General features: G+C 48.8%; 1 protein-coding gene across 1 annotated transcript in view; it reads left to right on the top strand.

Annotated features, from left to right (window-relative positions):
- Positions 1–19,433, top strand: part of CXCR3 (C-X-C motif chemokine receptor 3) — a 73,468-nt gene extending 54,035 nt beyond the window's left edge. The window contains exon 2 of the mRNA XM_085615456.1: positions 15,938–19,433. Coding sequence (XP_085471582.1) covers positions 15,938–17,029 — 1,092 coding nt within the window. The 3' untranslated portion in view covers positions 17,030–19,433. The remainder of the gene's footprint in view (positions 1–15,937) is intronic.
- The last annotated feature ends 2,446 nt before the right edge of the window (positions 19,434–21,879 follow it).

Raw genomic sequence — 21,879 nt, forward strand, 5'->3', positions numbered from 1 at the left:
TTCACATCTTTGATCTTCACGGCATCATCGACGCTTTTGGCTAGCAGCACTTTTGAACATTTTCCTATAGAAAATCAGCCCGCGACCCGACACCAGAATCGACCTATGCACCTGGCTTCCCTGGGGCAGGTAACAGTGGTACCTCGGTACTCTCGTGGTAGTGGGCTCCTCAAAAGCTTAAGTCTAAAGTTTTAACTTTGTACTCCTGCTAGAAGTGACTTTAATCTGTGTAATTTAAACCGCGACATTCTCCATAGGCTAACATTGAGATCCCGATAGCAGCTCTTTGCACTGCACGCGTCTCCCGTGGGTCCCCTTCCTCATAACTGTGGGTGGATTCTGAAGGGGCAAGCGATCCTGAATGCCCTAGGCATTGTCTGTAGAATTGTCGTGGTTCTTATACCACTTTTTTGATATATGGTTTGGTCCCCCCCTGGGGCCCATTGATTTCTGTGCTATTTATTGTGTTTATAAATGCTTGTTTGAAGTGTAACTTTGCCACTAGTCACATAAAGCGACTTTGGGTTTCTGTCTAGAATAAATACATATATTTTATATATATACCTGTGTGGGCTACTCTTTCATTTGGTTATTCAAGAGGTTATTATGGTAAAACAATAAGCTTAACACTCCTTCAAGACTTAGCCTGAAGGCTGCTCTCCATAGCTACCACTAGGATAGCTTTCTTAAAAGGTTGTCTTAAACCTATCATCAATAAGAGTCGAATTGGACTGGAACAAGGTGTCCCTATAACTAGGAACAGCATATGCCAGGCCAACTTCTCACAACAGTACAGCCTGAGGAGTGGGTGTCTCACTTTGAGCACCTCAATGAGTTGGGTAACACGAAGGTAGCGAAAGGAGGGGGGAGTCCCATCTGAAGCAGCCAAAGCCCTGGTATTCTCCTTGGAAGAAAGCCAAGAAGCGATCCGCTTGTGTGTTTCAGCTCGAGCTCCAGGTCCTGATAGAATTCCCAATCACCTGTATAGAGAGGACCTAACCCTCGGGGGCCCTTACATTAACATGCATCATGGAAAATAGCAGAAAGGATCCCCCTCTATAAGAAGGGTGACAGAGCTAACCCGGCCAGCAATAGGCCCACAAGCCTTATTGATTCCCTGCAGACACATTTTTGCAAGCAGATACTTGTCAGGATTGGATCCTAGTATCCCGAATTTTGAGCGACTACCAAGCAGGTTTTCGTGCTAACACTCTGGATCGGCCTTTCACCTCCTCTGTATTGACTGGAAGGAAGTGGCCATCAAAGGTGGGAAGCTATATGTGGCTTTTGCTGATTTAAGGTCTGTGTTCGACCTAGTGCCCCAAGCCAGACTTTGGAGAGTAGTAATAGAGATGGGTTTACCCTGTAACCTTTTAAGATATTTTAATTCGTGGCACTCATGAAACACAGCTCAAGTTAGTGGGGGGGAGAATAATCAATTAACAGAGCAATTTCCGATCCAACATGGAGTGAGACAGAGATGTGGGCTTGCGCCCACCCTTTTTTCACTTTTTATTACCAGAGTTATAGACTTTTTAGATAGGGATGGGTGCGGTGCCCCTTAAAATAGGGGAGAGAACAGCTCCAGCTCTTCTCTTTGCAGATGATACCCTGCTAACCTCCGAACCCCCGCAAGGTCTCCAACAACTTTTAAATCCCTTTATATGGTTTCGTGGTGAGCGGGGCCTGGTACTAAATGAGACCAAAACAAAATACATGATTTTTTCGAGAGGGATCACAAAACCACCCAAAAGACGTCTGTATGTAGGTAGTTGTAACTTAGATTAAGTCGCCGCTCTTGATGATCCTGGTATCTAACCTAAACCGGGCTCCCCATACTGAGAAAGCAAAACTGGTGCTAATTCAGCAGACCACCCATATGAGTAAAATTCATGAAGCTACGATGTCTAGGAAAGTGGCCCCAGCCTTAGAAATCTATAATATCAAAGTTCTAGGGGGGGCCCTCTATGGAGCGGAACTTTGGGGTAGAGGCAACACAAATTGTTTGACAATCCTAGAAAATTGCTTTCTTAGATCTCTCCTAGATTAATTCCCAGTACCCCTTTGACCCTCCTTTATCTGGACGTCGCTCATAGGCAACTGGCCTGTAAGTAAGACTATAAATTATTAATGTTTTGGTATCATCTTTGGTCCGTTGAAGAGATAACTTCTTACCAAGAGGCTATGACTGGTCTCTTGAGACTGCCTCAGGTAACCTCCATCCCATAGTTTAACTCCTTGAGAGATCTACTCGGGAGGCTCGGGATGGGGGCGTTCTGGCTTAGTCCTGAAAGTCTGTCTCTTATACAAAAGGCCAGGGTTAAAGTGATGTACTCAGGAGGCTCGGGATTTGGGCGTTCTGGCTCAACCCAGAAAGTCTGGGCCATATTCTCAAGGATCTATCACTGAGTTATCGGCACTTTATCGCTTCCAAAGTCGCGATAAATTAATCGCCCTATTCACAAGCTGGTACAAACAGCCTATATCACCAGTTTTCCTGCTGTAGCATCCTCAAAAAACATCGCCACCGACGACCCCGGCAACTATCGCTAATGAGATGCAGAGTAGGCGTTCCCAGGCAAAAAGCCGTGACAACACCACTCCACAACATTCTCAACGACCAGCCACATCAGCGATAAGATCACAAAACAGGTGATAAGGCGCGGTAGCACAAGGAAGCTAACACCTGCTCTGACCTGGTGTAAAGTCGGATGACAACCGGCACCAGACAAGGGAGCACAGCCCAAAGCCAAACATGAAGAACAACAGATGCACCCGGGCAACTGAACATGCAGCCCGGAGCCCCAATAGGGCAACCACACCCACAGCCCGCCCACTCAGGACCGCACCCCCACGCAATCCCCGCCCCTGACCACCACAGAGGCAGCACGGATAAAGACAGTGGACCCAGAGGTCAACAGGTGCATCTGGCCCTGGGGTACCAGGCTGTTGATGGAATCAAGGACAGGTTTAAGGGACTTGGATCGGGCTGGCTGTGAGACTCCTTTGACTCTGGCGGATGTTGGTTGGGTGAACCAACACCCGCCCGAGTCGAAGGAGTCTCACAGCCAGCCGCATCCAAGTCCCTCACACCTGTCCTGGATGCCATCAACAGCCTGGTACCCCAGTATCTATACGTCCACCACAATGCGCAGGATCCGCTGGAGACCAAGCAAGGACCATACGCCATAGCTGGATGCACACACGTGTAGGGGGCAATCCACAGCACACAAGTCTGACTTGTGTCCCCTGGTGACACAGCACACAATCACTGCAACAGAAGGCACACACATTCCATCAATGTGCAGGCAATAGTGGACCACCAGGGACTCTTCACCAATGTCGTCGACAACTACCCAGCCAGTGTGCATGATTCCTTCATCCTCCGACAGTCCATCATCAACCAGCGCTACCAGGATGGCACCAAGGGAAATGCACTGCCCCTTGGCAGGTACCAAATGAATACCCCACACACCTTAACTCCACAACCATGCAACTCACAACTCTGGCAATATACGTGTCACAGAATCACATAAACATGCGAAACAGCATGCCCACCCACCAGACACGACAGAAAAACTTACAATGTAAACCTGGACAAGCCGTGAACATGAGCCATTAACGGCATGGGACCCCAGACACACAATAGCGGAATGTGGGCAGAGGTGGGAACCAGGCATGTGTGAAGGAGGCAGGAGAACCATGATTGGAAAAGTACACAATGCCAAGAGTGGCGGCGATGTGCTGGACAGACCGCAGTATGCAGAACACACCCATATCCATGGCGACATACACCGCTGGTGCATGGAGTTTAGTGAACAGTGGACGCAACCATCTCACCCCAGCCAGTGGGAAGTATGCGGAAATGTTGCCTGTTACGTCCCCCCGTAAGCGTGAGCGAAGTGGGATGGCCCAGCATATGCCAGGCCAGCTTAGGGGTGTGAATAAAAAGCACGTGGCCCCGGGCGTGGTCCTCTTCTGGATTGCCCAACATCTCTGCCAGGGCGGCACCTCTCACCCCGCCACGAGGCTAACGCCGTCCTCCTTAGCGGAGTTGCCTGCGATCCTGTGCACCTGCCGTACCCCAGCCCGCTGGACCCTGAACACGTCAGGCCCGCTCCTGCGCAGCCAGGCCACACTGATCACCTGCCAAGACCGGCGTGTTGCAATGATGGTCCACCACGTGCCGGCGCAAACTCCTAGCGAGGCCCACGACCCTGCCAGCCTCTCAGATCATCATGGCCTCCACGACACAGGCCCGCTTTACTCCTTTCTCGTTGAAGTACTCTACTGCTGCACCCGGCCTACACTACGGTCAAGTTGGTCACACATTTGGAACTGAGTCTTGATCACACGATGGCAGTGAACATTATTTAAGGCATACTTTATGTCACTATACTCCCTTCGATGTAGTGCCACCAAGTCTGTGCATAGCATTACAACCACACGTGTCTGTGGGCCTATGCGGACTACTGCCCTCGGCCTACGGTGTGCACAAATAGGTCACAGAATTGGAACTGAACATTGATTATTCAAAGGCAGAATACATACCATTGCACGCAAGGAGAGGCGTAAGGGGGTGATGCGTTGCAGTCCGGAGGGAATAGGTTCATCGTTACAGAGGCGATCGAACACTACCGACAACTGCTCTGGTGTCACTAACTTTGTGCATCGCTAGCCAACAACACGTGGCTGTGGGCCACTGCTGACCGCTGCCTCCGGTCTACACTGTGGACCAGTAGGTCACAGAGTCTTGATTTAGCGATGGCAGAGTTCATATCAGTGTACCGGCATCATCGCAGACTGCATCCCCTCTCAGCCCGGGTGCCACTCAGTCTGTTCCCCGACATTCATGGACATTCTCTGGTCGTACTTTGGTGGCGTCTGGGCCCATGGACTAGGGGGTCGTTTTTATCCTCATGTAGCTGTTACAGAATTGGTGGTGAAAACGAGGCTGTCGCTTTCCACTCCACCATTTGCTGCTTCCGGATAACATCAGACCTTCCGCATCATGCCCTGGAGGATACCTTCCTCTGTCCCCTGCAAGGCTCCGCCACTTTCACCTTCGACATCGATGAGGACCCGCTCACTGTGCCAGGCCCTACCTCAGTGCACGGCCAGTCAGTGTCCCGTGGCAGGGTGCCTGTGCCAGCCGCTGTGCATCCGGGGCCACTAACTCTGTGCTGGTCAGGTCCGGGACCCCTTCTTCTGAGCTATTGGACGGCATCTGAGGCAATGGCCTTGGGGTCATCAACGCCATGTGTCTGTGGCCCTGTGCTGTCTGCTGCCTCCGAACTCAACTGCGGCCCACCAGGGCTCACACATCAAATCGAGTCCTGACTAGCCCGGACGTCGCATCACCGCAGGAGGCACATGCCACCACCGCAAGGACCACCTCCAACCGCCATCTGCCTGAGTCGAAACAGTGGACTGACAGACTTACGGAGATTCTCACACCTGTCGTGGATGCCATGATCGGCCTGATACCCTGTCAGCACTCCAGGTGCCACTGACTCAGTGCACCGCAAGCCATCGTCCGTTACTGATTGAGTTTTGTGCTGTGGAGTGGTTGCGCACCAATGTCATCTCAAGCAGTGTGGGAGACCTGGGATGCTGATGAGGAAGATGATGCAGGTCTAACACACCCCACTGCATCTGCATCAGGAATATCTCGAAGGGACACAATCCTAGACTTTTTCTTCACATGAGCGCTCTCATCTCTAGTGTCCCAATCACAGTGCACTGCAACTCACGGACACTTCTGTTTCCATGTTGGGTGTCCTCTGGATTTTCTCTGGCTCCCTCCATGTTGCTCAGCAGTTGACTCTGTTATGCAGGGTGTTTTCAGTTTCCGTTGCACTGGTGTCCACTGTTCAAGTGGTTGTCAGCACCAAACATTCCATGCGGGCTGGCTTATACTCACCCCACACACATCCAGCACAGGTGTCACTGTACTTGGGCCCTGCCAATAAAGGGGCTGGGCGCACGTTCTTGTAGCCAGTTCAACATGATATATGCGTGTGTCCCTGTGGTCTTGTTGTATGCATGAGGGCCCTGCACATTGAATTGTGCTGTGTACAGCAGACGCAGACATGTCACCGCAGGCAGAGGGTTAGAGCTTGGACATGTAGCTTTGTCGTCACCCACTCAAAACGTAGGGGGAGTGGCCAAGGCTATTGTACGCCGCGCCAGCGTGGGTGTGTGACTGATGTGTGCGTGTCCCTGGGCGTAGTTCTGTACCGTGAATGTACATCTGCATGTGTCTCTATGGCAGTGTGTGTCTCCTTTGTGGGGTGTGGATGGTCTCTTAAGGGTAATAGACACCAACGTATGTGATCTAGTTCACCTTCCATGGGTTTGGACCCCACCCACACCTGTTCGGCCACCTCCTTTTGGCGTGCTGACACATGGCATTGGGGTGCCATGGGTGAGTGGGTGAAGTGTCGTGAGCCAGCTGTACTTGCGGGTGCTTCGTGCTGTGTGGTCTGTTGCAGGCTCTGTGTTCTCCTCTGAGTAGCTTGGCTGCCCGGGTCCTGGTGGTGGGTTGCGTGGGATGCCCATGTGCTGTTGGAGGGCGTCAGTGTAAAAGGTGTGGTGGTCCTCTCCGGCATCACAGATGTGTTGTCTTCTGTGCTGTGCTGGAGTTGTGTGTACCTCTGCGATGTGAAGGGGAGATGCATGTTGACATTGTGTTGACATGTATGTTGGTGCATTGTTCTGGTCTTTATGCAAACTCTATGACAATGTACATTGTGACTGTTTGGGAGGTGCTGAATTCTACTGCGGGACAGTGTACATTTGGACTACATGACGAATGTGAGGTCGTACGCGTACTTTTCCATTGCACAGTTTCCTGCTCTGTCAGATGTAGTAGGCATGTTTCTGTGCGTGTGCGGAGACAGTTGTGTCCTCTGTTCTGCAGTGTAGGCTTTGCGCATTGTGCCTGTGAGAAGGTGGCCTGATATATGCTGTCCACTAGTTCTAGTGGGCACCTTGTATCAGTCCAAACAACCCCTTATGGTGATAGGTTAAAGACAACCTTTATTGAAAGTTATCATAGTGGTAGCTATGTAGAGCAGTCTTCAGGCTAAGTCTTGAAGGAATGTAAAGCAGCTTGTTTTACCAGTCTATAATCTCTTGAATGATCAAATGAAAGGACAACCACACCAGGTATATATTTAAAATATATGTAAGCAGATTAACACACACCCCTCTAGTCTCTTTATGAGGCTGGAGTTCGAAGTACTTAAGTTACAAGATAGCAATCATCAGTAATAGCACAAATACACGTTTGGGCCCTAGGGGCGTACCAAACCATATACCAAAAAAGTGGTATAAGAACCATGACTGGGATAGACGGTAGGCCTATAGCCTGTAGAATCGCTGGGACCCCAAGGAACCACCCAAGGTAGTGACACAGGGGACCCACGGGGACTGTTTGCAGTGTGAGAACACAACCGCGGGTTCTTGTTATCTTCTATGGGCAATGTCGCGGTTGGAAATTTAAAGATTAGGGACACTTCTAATCGAGTCAGGACCAAACCCTTTTGGACTTAAGAGGTTCTAGGGCTAGCACCCACAGGAGCACCGGAGAACTCGAGTTACCTCACCCAGGGAAGCCGGGTGCATAGGTGTCTTTTGGTGTCGGGTCGCGTCGTCGATTTCAATGGAAGCCTGCAAAGAACTGCTGCTGCCGTGAAGAGGAGAAGTGTCGGAAGAGATCCAAGCCTGGATCTAGGAAGGAAGGAACCTGAAAGCAGAGGGGACAGAGTCTGGGTCACTTGCCAGTGACCGAGGGCAGGATGGACCAATGCCCAAAGATGTCGGGTGCTTCAGGTGAGTAGATGGGTGTCTTGACTCTTCAGCCACGAGGTCCAGGAAGCGTTGACGAAGTCCATGAGCTGGATTCGAGCTGTCCCACGAAGTCTGTTGAGTGCTGCGCTATCAGCGACCAGAATGGACCCAACAAGCCTTGGCAACGGCAAGTCACAGGAATGCAGAGAAAGGACTGCGGTGCAGACCAGCAAGGTCTGAGGGACTCACCCAGGAACGGTAAGTCAGGGCACGTCTGGAGCAACCAGAAACGCCCAATTATAAAAGGAGTTGCCTTCGTGGGGATCTGCTAGCCAACGGGCTAGTGATCGCGAAGGAGCCTCGAGCGGTCACACTTGAAGCTGGCCCACGGGTCACTCGTGGAGTGGAGGCCAACAATCTTCGGCGCAGGAGGTGCTCAAGGCTGGGGGTACTTGGAGCTCAAAGCACAACTTCGAGGATGACCCGAAAGATAGTGTTGCTGCAAAAGTTCACGATGTCCAGGGGTCACGGTTCCACATCACCCACGATAGCTACGGGCCTCAGCTTTGCTGCGGACTCAGGGTAGCCTCGGGAAAGTCTAGAAATCTACCTCTGGGGATGCAGAGACTTCGATTACCCTGGACGAACCTCTGCAATATATATCCTGGACCTTGGAAATGCACCCACCCTACCGCTGGGGATGGTGGGACTTCGGTGTTCGGCGGGAGCTTCAGAATTGCAGACCGGTCAGTTGCTTCTTTGGTGCCTGCCAAGCAGGGGAGTCACTACTTGACCCCAAGGGAGATTTCTTCCGTCTTCTAGTCAGGATAGAACATCGAAGGTCCAGGATATATGTTGCAGAGGTTCGTCCATGGTAATCTAAAGTCCTAGGGACTAGATTCCTTTACTTATACTAAGTTTAGGGGATGGACTAACTCTAAGGCCCCACCTATGGGTGGACCTGGGGTGGGGGTGGTTACACCCCTTCACCTTTGTCCAGTTTCGCGCCAGAGCAGGGGCTGAGTGTCCCTGCAACTGGTTTGAACTGGGCTATGCACAGAGAGAGAGAGGAGACAGGAGGAGAGAGGAGACACCCAGATGCCCACACCTAACACAGCGAGGAGACACCCAGGGACCCACACCTGACACAGCAAGGAGACACCCAGGGGCTCACACCAGAGACAGTGAGGAGACACCCAGGTGCCCACACCTTAGAGAGAGAGGAGACACCCAGGTGCCTACATCTGAGAGAGAGAGGAGACACCGAGGTACCCACACCTGAGACAGAGAGGAGACATCGAAATGCCAACACCTGAGGCAGCGAGGAGACACACAGGGGTTCACATGTGACACAGCGAGGAGACACCTAGGGGTCCACACCTGAGACTGAGAGTAGACACCCAGGTGCCCACACCTGAGAGAGAGAGGAGACACTGAGATGCCTACACCTGACACAGCGAGGAGACACCAAGGGGCCCATACCCGAGAGAAAGAGGAGACAGCCTGGTGCCCACATCTGAGATAGAGAGGAAACACCCAGGTGCCCACACCTGAGAAAGCGAGGAGACACCCAGGTGCCCACACCTGATAGAGAGAGGAGACACCCAGGTGCCCACACCTGAGAGAGAGAGGAGACACCCAGGTGCCAACACCTGAGACAGAAAGGAGACACCCAGGTGCCAACACCTGAGACAGAGAGGAGACACCGAGGTGCCAACACCTGATAGAGAGAGGAGACACCCAGGTGCCCACACCTGAGAGAGAGAGGAGACACCCAGGTGCCAACACCTGAGACAGAGAGGAGACACCCAGGTGCCAACACCTGATAGAGAGAGGAGACACCCAGGTGCCCACACCTGAGACAGCAAGGAGACACCGAGGACCCCACACCTGAGACAGTGAGGAGACACTCAGGTGCCCACTCCTGAGAGAGAGAGGAGACACCCAGGTGCCCACACCTGAGAGAGAGGAGACACCCAGGTGCCAAAACCTGAGACAGAGAGGAGACACCCAGGTGCCCACACCTGAGAGAGAGAGGAGACACCCAGGTGCCCCACACCTAACACAGCGAGAAGACACCCAGGTGCCCACATCTGAGAGAGAGAGGAGACACCGAGGTACCCACACCTGAGACAGAGAGGAGACACTCAGGGGTCCACATGTGACAAAGCGAGGAGAGTCCTAGGGGTCCACACCTGAGACTGCGAGGAGACACCCTGGTGCCCACACCTGAGACAGTGAGGAGACACCCAGGTGCCCACACCTGAGAGAGAGAGGAGACACCGAGATGCCCACACCTGGCACAGCGAGGAGACACCCAGGGGCTCACACCCGAGACTGTGTGGAGACCCCCAGGTGCCCACACGTGAGACAGAGAGGAGACACCCACATGCTCACACCTGATAAAGAGAGGAGACACCCACGTGTTCACACCCGAGACAGCAAGGAGACACCCAGGTGCCCACACCTGAGAGAGAGAGGAGACACCCACGTGTTCACACCTGAGACAGGGAGGAGACATCCAATGTGGTCACACCTGAGACAGAGAGGAGATACCACGTGCTCACCTGAGACAGAGGAGACACTCTCTTGCTCACACCTAAGACAGAGGAGACACCAATGTGCTCACACCTGAGGCACAGAGGAGACACCTATATTCACACCTAAGAGAGAAAGGAGACACCCACGTGTGACAAAGCGAGGAGAGTCCTTGGGGTCCACACCTGAGACTGCGAGGAAAATGAAAGCAGAACTGTTAAAGGACCACAGGCGCAATCATAAAATATCAACATAGTGACTATATATGTGTGTCATGTGTATATGCAACATGCGCATATACAACGTATTTGGTATTACAATTACAAATTGCTATGATTACACAATTTCATTCACATAGTAATGAGATATATCGGACTCTTTTGAAACATTGGCACTTGTTGAAACTGGATCATGATCTGGATCCATATGTCGGGAAGAAACCTCACATCACATATGTGAGAGGCAGGACACTTAAAAACATGTTTAATCAAACAGTGCAGACAGCTCAACAGCCAGCAAGCACTTGGTTACCCGCGAAACCCAAAGGCTTCTTTAAATGTTCCATGTGCAATATATGTCAATTTGCACAAGATAAAATTACTACGCGTTTCGTCCCCTTTAGGGACTTCTTCAGGGCATTAGAAATAGGTGGAGTCAGACTCTCTTCATGAAGTATATTTTGGTTCTAGGATTCCCTTGAGGGAAGCTTATCCCCGTCCAATAAAAGATTATATTAGGTTGTAGCGCCGTTTAATTAGGAATAGCGAGCAGTCAATAACCAAATAATATTAGTCCCACTTTGAAAGTGTCATGCTCTGCCACTGTATATATTATGCAGGTAAAAGTAAATCCCACGCAGAGTATTCTAAAATCAATCTGGACCAAGCCGACGACCCATAGCGAGCACCGTAATGATTATAACCCAATAAGGTAAGAAGGCAACAACCACAATAACAGTAAGCACAGGTTCAAAGGGGCGTATCTGCAACACGGATGGGCATGCCAAAATATACTTCATGAAGAGAGTCTGACTCCACCTATTTCTAATGCCCTGAAGAAGTCCCTAAAGGGGACGAAACGCGTCGGCTGTTCTGTGTGTTGAACGCTATGTTTCAGCAACGTGAAATGAAAATGAAACAATAAAAGAGAAAGAAACAGGAATAAATTCAAGAATTCTCTTTATTTGATATGGACGTTAAAATGATCCTCTTGGACACAAGTTTCCTCTGAGTGGTGCACCTGTGCTTTGGTATTGAATTGTTAAGTTCCTGTTGGAATAAGTACTGTGATGGTGGGTACTATACAGTGTGCACACAGATCCCATTCAATACAAAAGGGACATTACGTAAGGAGTGTAAAAACAGGTTAGGTGCTGCTATTTGGAAGGTTCCACTGTCAGGTTCTCCTTTTCCTTAATCGTATTCAAGGATATTAACACCAAGAAAGGGGAAAAACAGGGGAGATAAAGAAGACAGACAAAGTCTAAAGAAAATGAGGAACTATGGAAGAGAGTTGAGAAAATGGAAGAAAATCCGGTGAGACGAAAGAGCAGAAATGGGGATGAAAGCAGGTGAATTGGAAGAGAGTCAAGGAAAGAGAAGAAAAGGTGTACCTTTGGAAGAGAGTCTGTCAAAGTGAGGAGAAATGGAGAAGATATGAAGGAGTCTGGGAAAGGGGAGAAAAAGAGGATGTACAGAAGTGAGCAAGCGAAAGTGGAAAGAAAAGGAGGTGATATGTAATAGAGTTATGGAAAGGGGAGAAAAGAAAGAGATTTGGAAGAGAGTCAGACAAAGTGAGGAGAACAGGAGGAGACATAGAAGAGAGTCAGGGAAAGAGGAGATAGGTGGGAGATATGCAAGAGAGTCTGGGAAAGGTTAGAAAAGGGTAGATGTGGAAGATATTCGAGAAAGGCAAGAAAACAAGAAGACACAAAAGAAAGTCAGACAAGCTCAGAGAAAAAGAGGAGATATGAAAGAGAGTGAGTGAGAGTGGACAAGAAGAGATAGGGATGAGGGTCATGGAAATGAGAGAAAAAACAAGAGATAGAAGAAACCCAAGGAAGTGAGGAAACAGAGGAGATAGAGAAGAGACAAAGGGGCATATTTATCAGAAAATGACACAGCGCAGCGCTGCGCTGTAAACCATCCTGCTGCACAGAGCTGCATCATTAGGAAAGTATAGGATGCATCGTATTTACAGCAATACAACGCATCCATGTGCCTTCCTCTGCCCTGGTGCACAACTGGCTGCCAAGCACCGACCCAGGCACCCACGCACCATGCTGCAAGGGCGCCTGCGTTGCGGGGGTGATTGTTTTTGTGCAGGAAGGGACACCTTCCTGCATACAAACAATCATTGACGGCATTTTCCTCCTATGTGTGCTGACGAATGCAGTGCACACAGAAAGAGGAAAAAACAAGGAGAAATAAAGGTTTTCCCCTCATTGCGCCTCTTTAATGCGTCCCCTGGAAAGGCAGTACAATGTGACACAACCTCAGGTTTACGAAACCTTGTAAATCAGGGAATGCTTCCGATTCCCTGGGACCCCTTTCAAGCAGAGTAATGCGTGAAAGGGGGCCATATTTACAAGGCCCTGAAAAGTCACGTGGGGTGACTTTACGCAGCCTGGTAGTTATGAGCTGGCTCCCTGCCTCTTCGGAGAGTCACAAAAGTGACATTCCTGCAGGGTAAAAGTGACGCTGGGGCATTGTAAATATGCCCCAAAGTGTGGAGAAAAGGAGCCGATATGGAAGAGAGTCAGGGAAATAGAAGCAAAGGAGGAGACATAAATGAGAGTCACGGAAGGGGGACATAATGAAGACAGCAATGGGAAAGAGGGAACAATAGGCCTCTGCAAGAGAGTAAGGGAAAAGGCAAGAAAGGAGGAGATTTGGAAGGCTGTCAGAGAAAAATAAAAAGAGAAAAAATAATACAGCAAGAACATATGTATTAGAAGAAGAATAAAAGGCGACCCAAGGAGAGCTGTAGATAAAATGGACAACAAATATAAAAGAGAGCCTGAAGAAGACTAAGAGGAAGGATGAATGAGCTACTTGGGTGAATGACTGGGAAAATTGGGAGAAAGAAATAAACAGAAAGAGAGAGAGGGAGAGACAGACAGCGAGAGACAGAGAGAGATAGAGAGAGAAAAGAGAGAGACAGAGGGAGAGAGAGAGAGAAAGAGAGAGACAGTAAGAGAGAGACAGATAGAGAGAGAGAAAGAGAGAGAGAGAGAAAAAGAGAGAGCGAAAGAGAGAGAGAAAAAGAGAGAGAAAAAGAGAGGGAGAAAGAGAGAGTGATAAAGAGAGAGAAACATGGAGAGACAGAGAAAGAGAGCACGAGAAGAAGAAAGAGAAAAAAAGACAGAGAGACAGAAAGAGAGACAGAAAGAGAGAAACAGTGAGAGAGAGAAAGAGGAGAGAGAAAAATAGAGAGAGAGAAAGAGAGAGAGAGAAAGGGAGAGAAAAAAGAGCAAGAGATAGGGAGAGAGAAAGAGACAGAGAGAGAAACATATAGAGAAAGAGAGGGGAAAGAGAGAAAAAGAAACAAACAGAAAGAGAGAGAAAAACATATAGCGAGAGAGAGTGAGAGAGAGAGAAAAAGAGGAGAGAAAGAGAGAGAGAGAGTGAAAGAGAGAGAGAGAGAGAAAGAGAGAGAAAGAGAGAGAAAGGGAAAAACATAGAGAGAAAGAGAGGAAGAATGAGAGATAGAGCGATAGAGCGATAAAGAGAGAGCAAGAGATAGGGAGAGAGACAGATAGAGCGAGAGAGAGAAACATATAGAGAAAGAGGAGGAAAGAGAGAGAAAGAGAGAGACAGAAAGAGAAAAGAAGATAGAGAGAGAGTGAAAGAGAGAGAGAGAAAGAGAAAGACAGAACGAGAGACACAGATACAGAGAGAGAGAGAGAAAGACAGAGTGAAAGAGAGAGAGAAATAGAGAGAAACAGAGAAAGAGAATAAGAAAGAGATAGAACGATAGAGAGAGAGAGAGAAAGAGAGAGACAGAAAGAGAGAAACAGACAGAGAGAGAGAGGGGAGAGAGAAAAAGAGAGAGAGAAAGAGAGAGAGAGAAAGAGAGAAAGAAAGAGAGAGACAGAAAGAGACACAGATAGAGAGAGAGAGAAAGAGAGAGAGAGTGAAGGAAAGAGCAAGAGAGAGAGAAAGAGAGATAGAGAGAGAACAAGAGATAGAGAGAGAAAGAGCGAGAGAGATCAAGAGCTAGATAGAGAGAGAGAGAGAGAGAGAGAGAGAGAGAGAGAGAGAGAGAGGGAGAAAGCGAGGAAGAAAGAGAGAGACAGAAAGAGAGAAACAGATATAGAGAGAAAGAGAGAGGGAGAGAAAGAGAGCTAGAGAGAGAAAGAGAGAGAGAGAGAAAGAGAGAGCAAGAAATAGGGGGAGAGAGAGAGAGAGAGAGAGAGAGAAAAACAGAGAGAGATAGAGAGGGAGAGAAAGAGAGAGAGAGAGAAAGAGAGAGGGAGAGAGTGAAACATAAAGAGAGAGAGAAATACAGAGAGAGAGAGAGAGAAACAGTGGGAGACAAAGTGAAGAGTGAGGAGCTGAGAGAGAGAGGAACATACCAAGACAAGGAGAATGTCCGGGGGAGAGAAAGGGAGCAGGAGAAGTAGATAGACTTATAGAGTTAATATAAAGTATTTTAAATACTTATTTTTGAGTTAAATCATTTGTTAAAAGTTTCCACAAACTTTATCATGTGGCGCTCTCAGTGCGGACTTGGGGGAGTCACCTTGTGACATTGTGTATAGCGAAAACTGCAAAAATGGATTTAACTTAAAAATAAATGATAGAACTATATTGCTATGTTAAATATTATTGTAAATTCTTTTTATATATTTACTTTAAATGTAGATCAAAATAGAAAAAATGATACAGCACTAAGAAATTTGAATTAAAACCTTAATTCATTAAAAAGTATACAATTAAACTAAAATCAGTTTTCTGAAGATTAAAAAAAAATTAATTCCCATCTAAATAAAAATATTTTTACTGTGCATTAATAATTAGTAAAAGTGAAATATAGAATTAATTCAAATGAATGTAATTATGTTGAATAAAATATATTGTTAGATTATGTTTTAAGTTGAAAATAGGTTATTGAGTATTTCATAATTTTATAATCAATCTTTACTATTTTCTTATATATTTTTAACATCAAATTATATCTATTAATGTTTCGTAACTATTTAAAATAAGCTAATTTAATTTAACATTATTTTCTCATGGGTTTTATTTAAATTCTCTTCCTCCATTACTTTCCATGGGAGTGGTTTGCAGTACCAGCGGTTCGCCATGAGTAGTGCTGGACTTACTACAAAAGTGTAAGTTAAATGCGAATGTAAGTTACTACAAAAGGGCAATTTGTGAATAGTGAAAAGTAGTAAACGTGCTCAAAAGTTTAAACTTACTCTGGAGCGTAAGTTACTGTTGTGATCAGGCCCTTACAGTGCAATGTTCAGGAGGGAGAGTTAATCACAGAGCGCAGTGTGCAGGTCCTCTGTGAGAAATGAGCAGAGAGGGAATCTCAGCCATGCATGGCGGGGCCATCTTAGAACAGAATCATTAACACTTTGTATCTTTTTTACCCTTAGAATATCCTTAACAAGGTGACATTGGAGTTTTCGGAGTCGGAAGAGTATTTCGAGAACAGCACCGGATATGATGACTACAATGTGTCCGACCTCTGCTGCGCCCTTGCCCCGTGCTCTTTTGAGAAGACGCTGGAGTTTAACAAGGTCTTCCTCCCTCTTTTCTACACCTTCATCTTCCTCCTTGGACTCCCCGGGAACCTGCTAGTCGTTGAGGTTCTGCGGCGGTACAAGCAGGGCCTGGCCAGCACTGACACCTTCATCCTGCACCTAGCCTTGGCGGACATGCTGCTTGTGCTGACGCTGCCCTTCTGGGCCGTGCAGGCCGTCTCCGGCTGGGTCTTTGGCACGGCTCTGTGTAAGGTCATCGGAGCAGTCTTCTCCATCAACTTCTACTCTGGCATATTCCTGCTCGTCTGCATCAGCTTCGATCGCTACCTCTCCATAGTCCACGCCGTCCAGATGTACAAGAGGCAACGGACTCGCATCGTCCACCTCAGCTGTCTGTCCGTGTGGGGTGTGTGCCTTGTTCTGACCATTCCCGACCTTGTGTTTCTTCAGGTGGTGCACGACCATCGACAGAACACCAGTGAGTGCCAGCCCAACTTTGACCACAAGTACCTGACCTCCATGCGCTTCCTCTACCACGTTGTGGGCTTCTTCCTGCCGCTGGGTGTCATGCTCTACTGCTACATACGGATTGCGCTCACCCTGCTGGGCTCCCAGGGCTTCCGGAAGCAGAAAGCTCTGAGGGTGATAGTAGCTCTGGTTGTGGCCTTCTTCCTGTGTTGGGCCCCTTATAACCTTGCTGTGCTGATAGACTCCATGCTGAGGCTCAACGTCCTCGCTCGCGACTGCAAGTTGGAATCTCACATCGATGTCGCCATCTCCATCACTGCCACCCTGGGGTACTTTCACTGCTGCCTGAACCCCCTTCTGTACGCCTTCATCGGCGTTAAGTTCAGAAACAGCTTCCTGGAGCTTCTCTTGCATAGTGGCTGCATCAGTAGTGAACTTATGAAGAAATGCCTCAAAACTCAGCGTAGGAACTCCAACTGGTCAGAGAGCGGGGACACCTCCTTTTCAGGGATCTAAACAGGTCCCTCCAGTTATCCAGCCAAACTCTATTGAGACTGCTGAGGTAAGGCCTGGATGACCAATCAGGAGGACGTTCCACCAATGAGCACCAAATATCTAGCCAATCTCTATTACGACTGCTGAGGTAAGGCTTGGATGACCAATCAGGAGGACGTTCCACCAATGAGCACCAAATATCTAGCCAATCTCTATTGCGACTGCTGAGGAAAGTCCTGGATGACCAATCAGGAGGACGTTCCACCAATGACCGCCAAATATCTAGCCAAACTCTATTGAGACTGCTGAGGTAAGGCCTGGATGATCAATCAGGAGGCTGTTCCACCAATGAGCGCCAAATATCTAGCCAATATTAATTGTGACTGCTGAGGTAAGGACTGGATGACCAATCAGGAGGACGTTCCACCAATGGATGCAAAACTTCTGTGTTAGCCATCACCCCAAACTCCGATGCTGAGGAACGCCAGCTCAGGGTGGTTGACCCCACCTTTAATGTACCTCTCAAAATATAATGCAGACTTTATCTGGTCAATCTATTGTGATATCAGCGACTGTTTAGATCACCAGACCCCTCAAGCCTCCTTTCCTCTCTGTACGTCTGCGGCAGTCCAACCAGAGCATAAGACCACACGAGCTCCGAGGAAAACTTTACTTGAATTTACACATACCTTCATTTTCATGAATAGAAGTTTGCTTTGCAACCAAAATGCCTTTAGTTTTACAGGTAGACCTTATAAGAAAGATCTGTCTCAGATATGGCCACATGAAACGCACAAAATGAACTCATGATCAGTAGTCTGAATGGTTGATGACGCGGGGGAGACGTGGACACAGGATCTGAGGCACACACTGCTGTGGTGGGAGGGATTTGGAAGGACTTGTTGGAAGGCCTCAATATCCAGATCTTTAATCCTCGCTCACACGCAATGCATAGATCTTGACAGACAATACAAGAACATTTCTATGTATCAATGTGATCGAATGCATTTAGGAACATTTAATACGTTTGAGAATTGTCAATGGAAACAACAGCTGTTGATGAAGACTCACAGGTGGCAATGACGCTGCAGCCTTGATAAACAGCAGTTAGGGTGTCTGAGCTCCCGTCCTGCGGGCGAGAGCCCATGCTCTTTGGGCCCGATCTGATGTGTGCTTCTAGTGATCTTTATGTCACACAGGAACCTGTCAGCAGTCGAGGCGCTTGATGCTCATTCCAAGCATTGATCCCTCCCACACGTGAAGATGTTATTGACTGAGTGGTTCCTGTGAAGGTTCAGGACTTGTGGTGCCTGTTGACATCCACTGTCCGCTTCCGGTGAGACTGTTGAGGCATGGGTCCTTTGCAGGTCGAGGGCCCAGGATGTATACACTGGATTCTGACCAGTCTTCCAGAGATACTGCCGGCTCATTGGCTACTTTGGAGTTTTAGGGTCCATGGTGTGTGACCAGATTCTGATCAAGTTTTTGTGGTGTTGACACACAGGTCTCTTTAGAACTTTAGGGTCTGTGATGTGTAACCAGATTCTGATCTGTGGTGTTGACACACAGGTCCCTTTGATGTTTTGGGTCCATAATGTGTAACCAGACTCTGATCTGTGGTGTTGACACATAGGTCTGCTTGAGGTTTTAGGGTCTGTGATGTGTAACCAGATTGTGATCAGGTTTCTGTGGTATTGTTGACACATAAGTCTCTTTGAAGTTTTAGGGTCTGTGATCTGCATCTGGCTTCTGATCGCCCTCCCGGTGATATTGTTGACACTTTGGTTCCCTACATCCATCATCCTTTCCACGTGTTATGGCACTGAGGACCCAAGGGCTGGTCTGGTATCTCAGCCCTGGTGTAGACTGCGCTGAACCCTGGATGAAAGACCAGCACAGTCTGCACCAGGTTAGAGAAGCGTGATCATCAAGGCGCGTCTGAGCCTCTGGGTGCCTCGCAGTCTGGTCATCAGAGTGACTGTGCACCCAGGATCAGTCACATGCAAACTGTTCACACCTTCAACTAGTTTTAGCCCAAGGATCTTACCTGGTATCGCCTGGAGTCCCCTGAGCAGATGCAGTTATTGTCGCACTGACCTCTGGTCATTGACTCCATGCCGAGAGCAAAGCTGCACCCCGAGATTCGACCCTTCGGAGCCTGGAGGGGGTCTGTCCTCCGTGCACAGCTGCTTATTCTCCCAAAGCAACCAGAAGTCAAATTTCTTGGACTGGCCAACATTCATTTTGTGTTGGAAGGAGATTTGGTTAAGTGACACCAATCCTGGCTTATGCCATTGACCACAAATGGTGTGATTCTGGGCAAAGCACTTCACATCTCAGTGCAAATTGTAGTGTAATTATGGGAAATGTACTGTAAATATCTGTAAAATGTAAATATATGTAATGTAATGAAGTGATGCAAATACACTGGATTACTTAAATTCCTTTAATTGGGATATAACAAGTATAACAGGAAAGAAACAGGCAAGAACCAAGCAGCACAGCTAACAGTTACAAGCTCAGCTACCAACTGCAGAGCCAGGCTAGAATACACATGCCATAACTCACATTCCCAAGCTCGCACATCACGAGGCTTGAAGGTACAACTGTAACAAAGCATGCACATTTAAATTATAACAACATCACAACAGAACATGTAAGTCATAATAACCCTGCTGTCTAGTACTGTCTCATTCACACCCCCTCACCCACTCCCCCAACCCCAGACCCTCTCCTGTACATACCCTGGTGTTTCAGCCCTTGCTGTCTAGTACTGTCTCATTCACACCTCCTCAAGACTCCCCCCAACCCCAGAACCTCCCTGTACATGCCCTGGTGTTTCAGCCCTTGCTGTCTAGTACTGTCTCATTCACACCTCCTCACCCACTCCCCCAACCCCAGACCCTCCCTGTACTTACCCTGGTGTTTCAGCCCTTGCTGTCTAGTACTGTCTCATTCACACCTCCTCAAGACTCCCCCCAACCCCAGACCCTCCCTGTACATGCCCTGGTGTTTCAGCCCCTGCTGTCTAGTACTGTCTCATTCACACCTTCTCACCCACTCCCCCAACCCCAGACCCTCCCTGTACATGCCCTGGTGTTTCAGCCCCTGCTGTCTAGTACTGTCTCATTCACACCTTCTCACCCACTCCCCCAACCCCAGACCCTCCCTGTACATACCCTGGTGTTTCAGCCTCTGCTGTCTAGTATTGTCTCATTCACACCTCCTCATCCGCTCCCCCAACCCCAGACCCCCCCTGTACATGCCCTGGTGTTTCAGCCTCTGCTGTCTAGTACTGTCTCAGTCACACCTCCTCATGCGCTCCCCAACACCCCCAGACCCCAGACTCCCCCTGTACATACCCCGGTGTTTCAGACCCTGCTGTCTAGTACTGTCTCATTCACACCTCCTCACCCGCTCCCCCCAACCCCAGACCCTCCCCTGTACATACCCTTGTGTTTCATACCCTGCTGTCTAGTACTGTCTCATTCACACCTCCTCACCCGCTCCCCCAACCCCCCCAGACCCTCCCCTGTACATACCCTGGTGTTTCAGGCCCTGCTGTCTAGTACTGTCTCATTCACACCTCCTCACCCGCTCCCCCAAAACCAGACTCTCCCGTGTACATACCCTGGTGTTTCAGGCCCTGCTGTCTAGTACTGTCTCAGTCACACCTCCTCACCCATTCCCCCCAACCCCACACCCTCCCCTGTACATACCCTTGTGTTTCATACCCTGCTGTCTAGTACTGTCTCATTCACCCCTCCTCACCCGCTCCCCCAACCCCCCCAGACCCTCCCCTGTACATACCCTGGTGTTTCAGGCCCTGCTGTCTAGTACTGTCTCATTCACACCTCCTCACCCGCTCCATCAACCCCAGACTCTCCCGTGTACATACCCTGGTGTTTCAGACCCTGCTGTCTAGTACTGTCTCATTCCCACCTCCTCAACCCGCTCCTCCCAACCCCAGACCCCAGACCCCCCTGTACATACCCTGGTGTTTCATACCCTGCTATCTAGTACTGTCCCATTCACACCTCCTCAAGACTCCCCCCAGACCCCAGACCCCCCCTGTACATACCCTGGTGTTTCAGATGCTCTGCTCAAAGAACATGGGGCATATCAGCAACAACCGGCGATAATTATCGCTAAGCGCCCTTAGCGTGAGGATAATTATCGCCGGCTAGCGTTGATTTTTATCGCTGAGATAGCGTGCTATTAGCAACGCTTATCTCAATAGCGATAAAAATCCGCACGCTAAGTGGCTAAAGTGAGATTATCGCTGGAAAGCCAGCAATAATCTCACGTTACCTTGTTGATAGGGACAGGCAAACTTAGCCATGATATCCTCCTTCCATAGGATATCATGGCTAAGTCAGAAAAATACCAGACGTAAAAAAGCAGCGTCAACCGCGGTTAGCGCTGCTTTTTTTGTCTCTAACAGGGTTAGCGATATTCTTGATAATAGGAGAAATGTCGCTTAGCGACATTTCTCCTATTATTTTACTCTGGAACGCCCCCTTTGCATCTCATTAGAGATGCAAGGGGAAGCGTAGAGTAAAAGGGTGCTAACATGCAAATTTGCATGTTAGCACCCTGTTGTTGATAGGGTGCTAGTTTTATCTCTGCTTTCTTGGCTTTTAAAGCCAAAAAAGCAGAGATAAAGCCCTTGTTGATATGCCCCCATGTTCTCTGTCACGCTTCTTGTGCTCAAGCTGCCTGGATTATGCTGCGTCAAATAAATACATATATGCAATAACTTGTTACTGCTGCTTAAAGCTAGCAAGTTGTGGAGGCCACTGTTTCGGTGCGATGACAAGGTAAGTGCGACACGCAGGTGTGAAAGCCCCCCTCACACAGCAGCACATGTG

This window comes from Triturus cristatus, chromosome 7 (assembly GCF_964204655.1).
Source record: "Triturus cristatus chromosome 7, aTriCri1.1, whole genome shotgun sequence".
Lineage (NCBI taxonomy): Eukaryota > Metazoa > Chordata > Amphibia > Caudata > Salamandridae > Triturus > Triturus cristatus.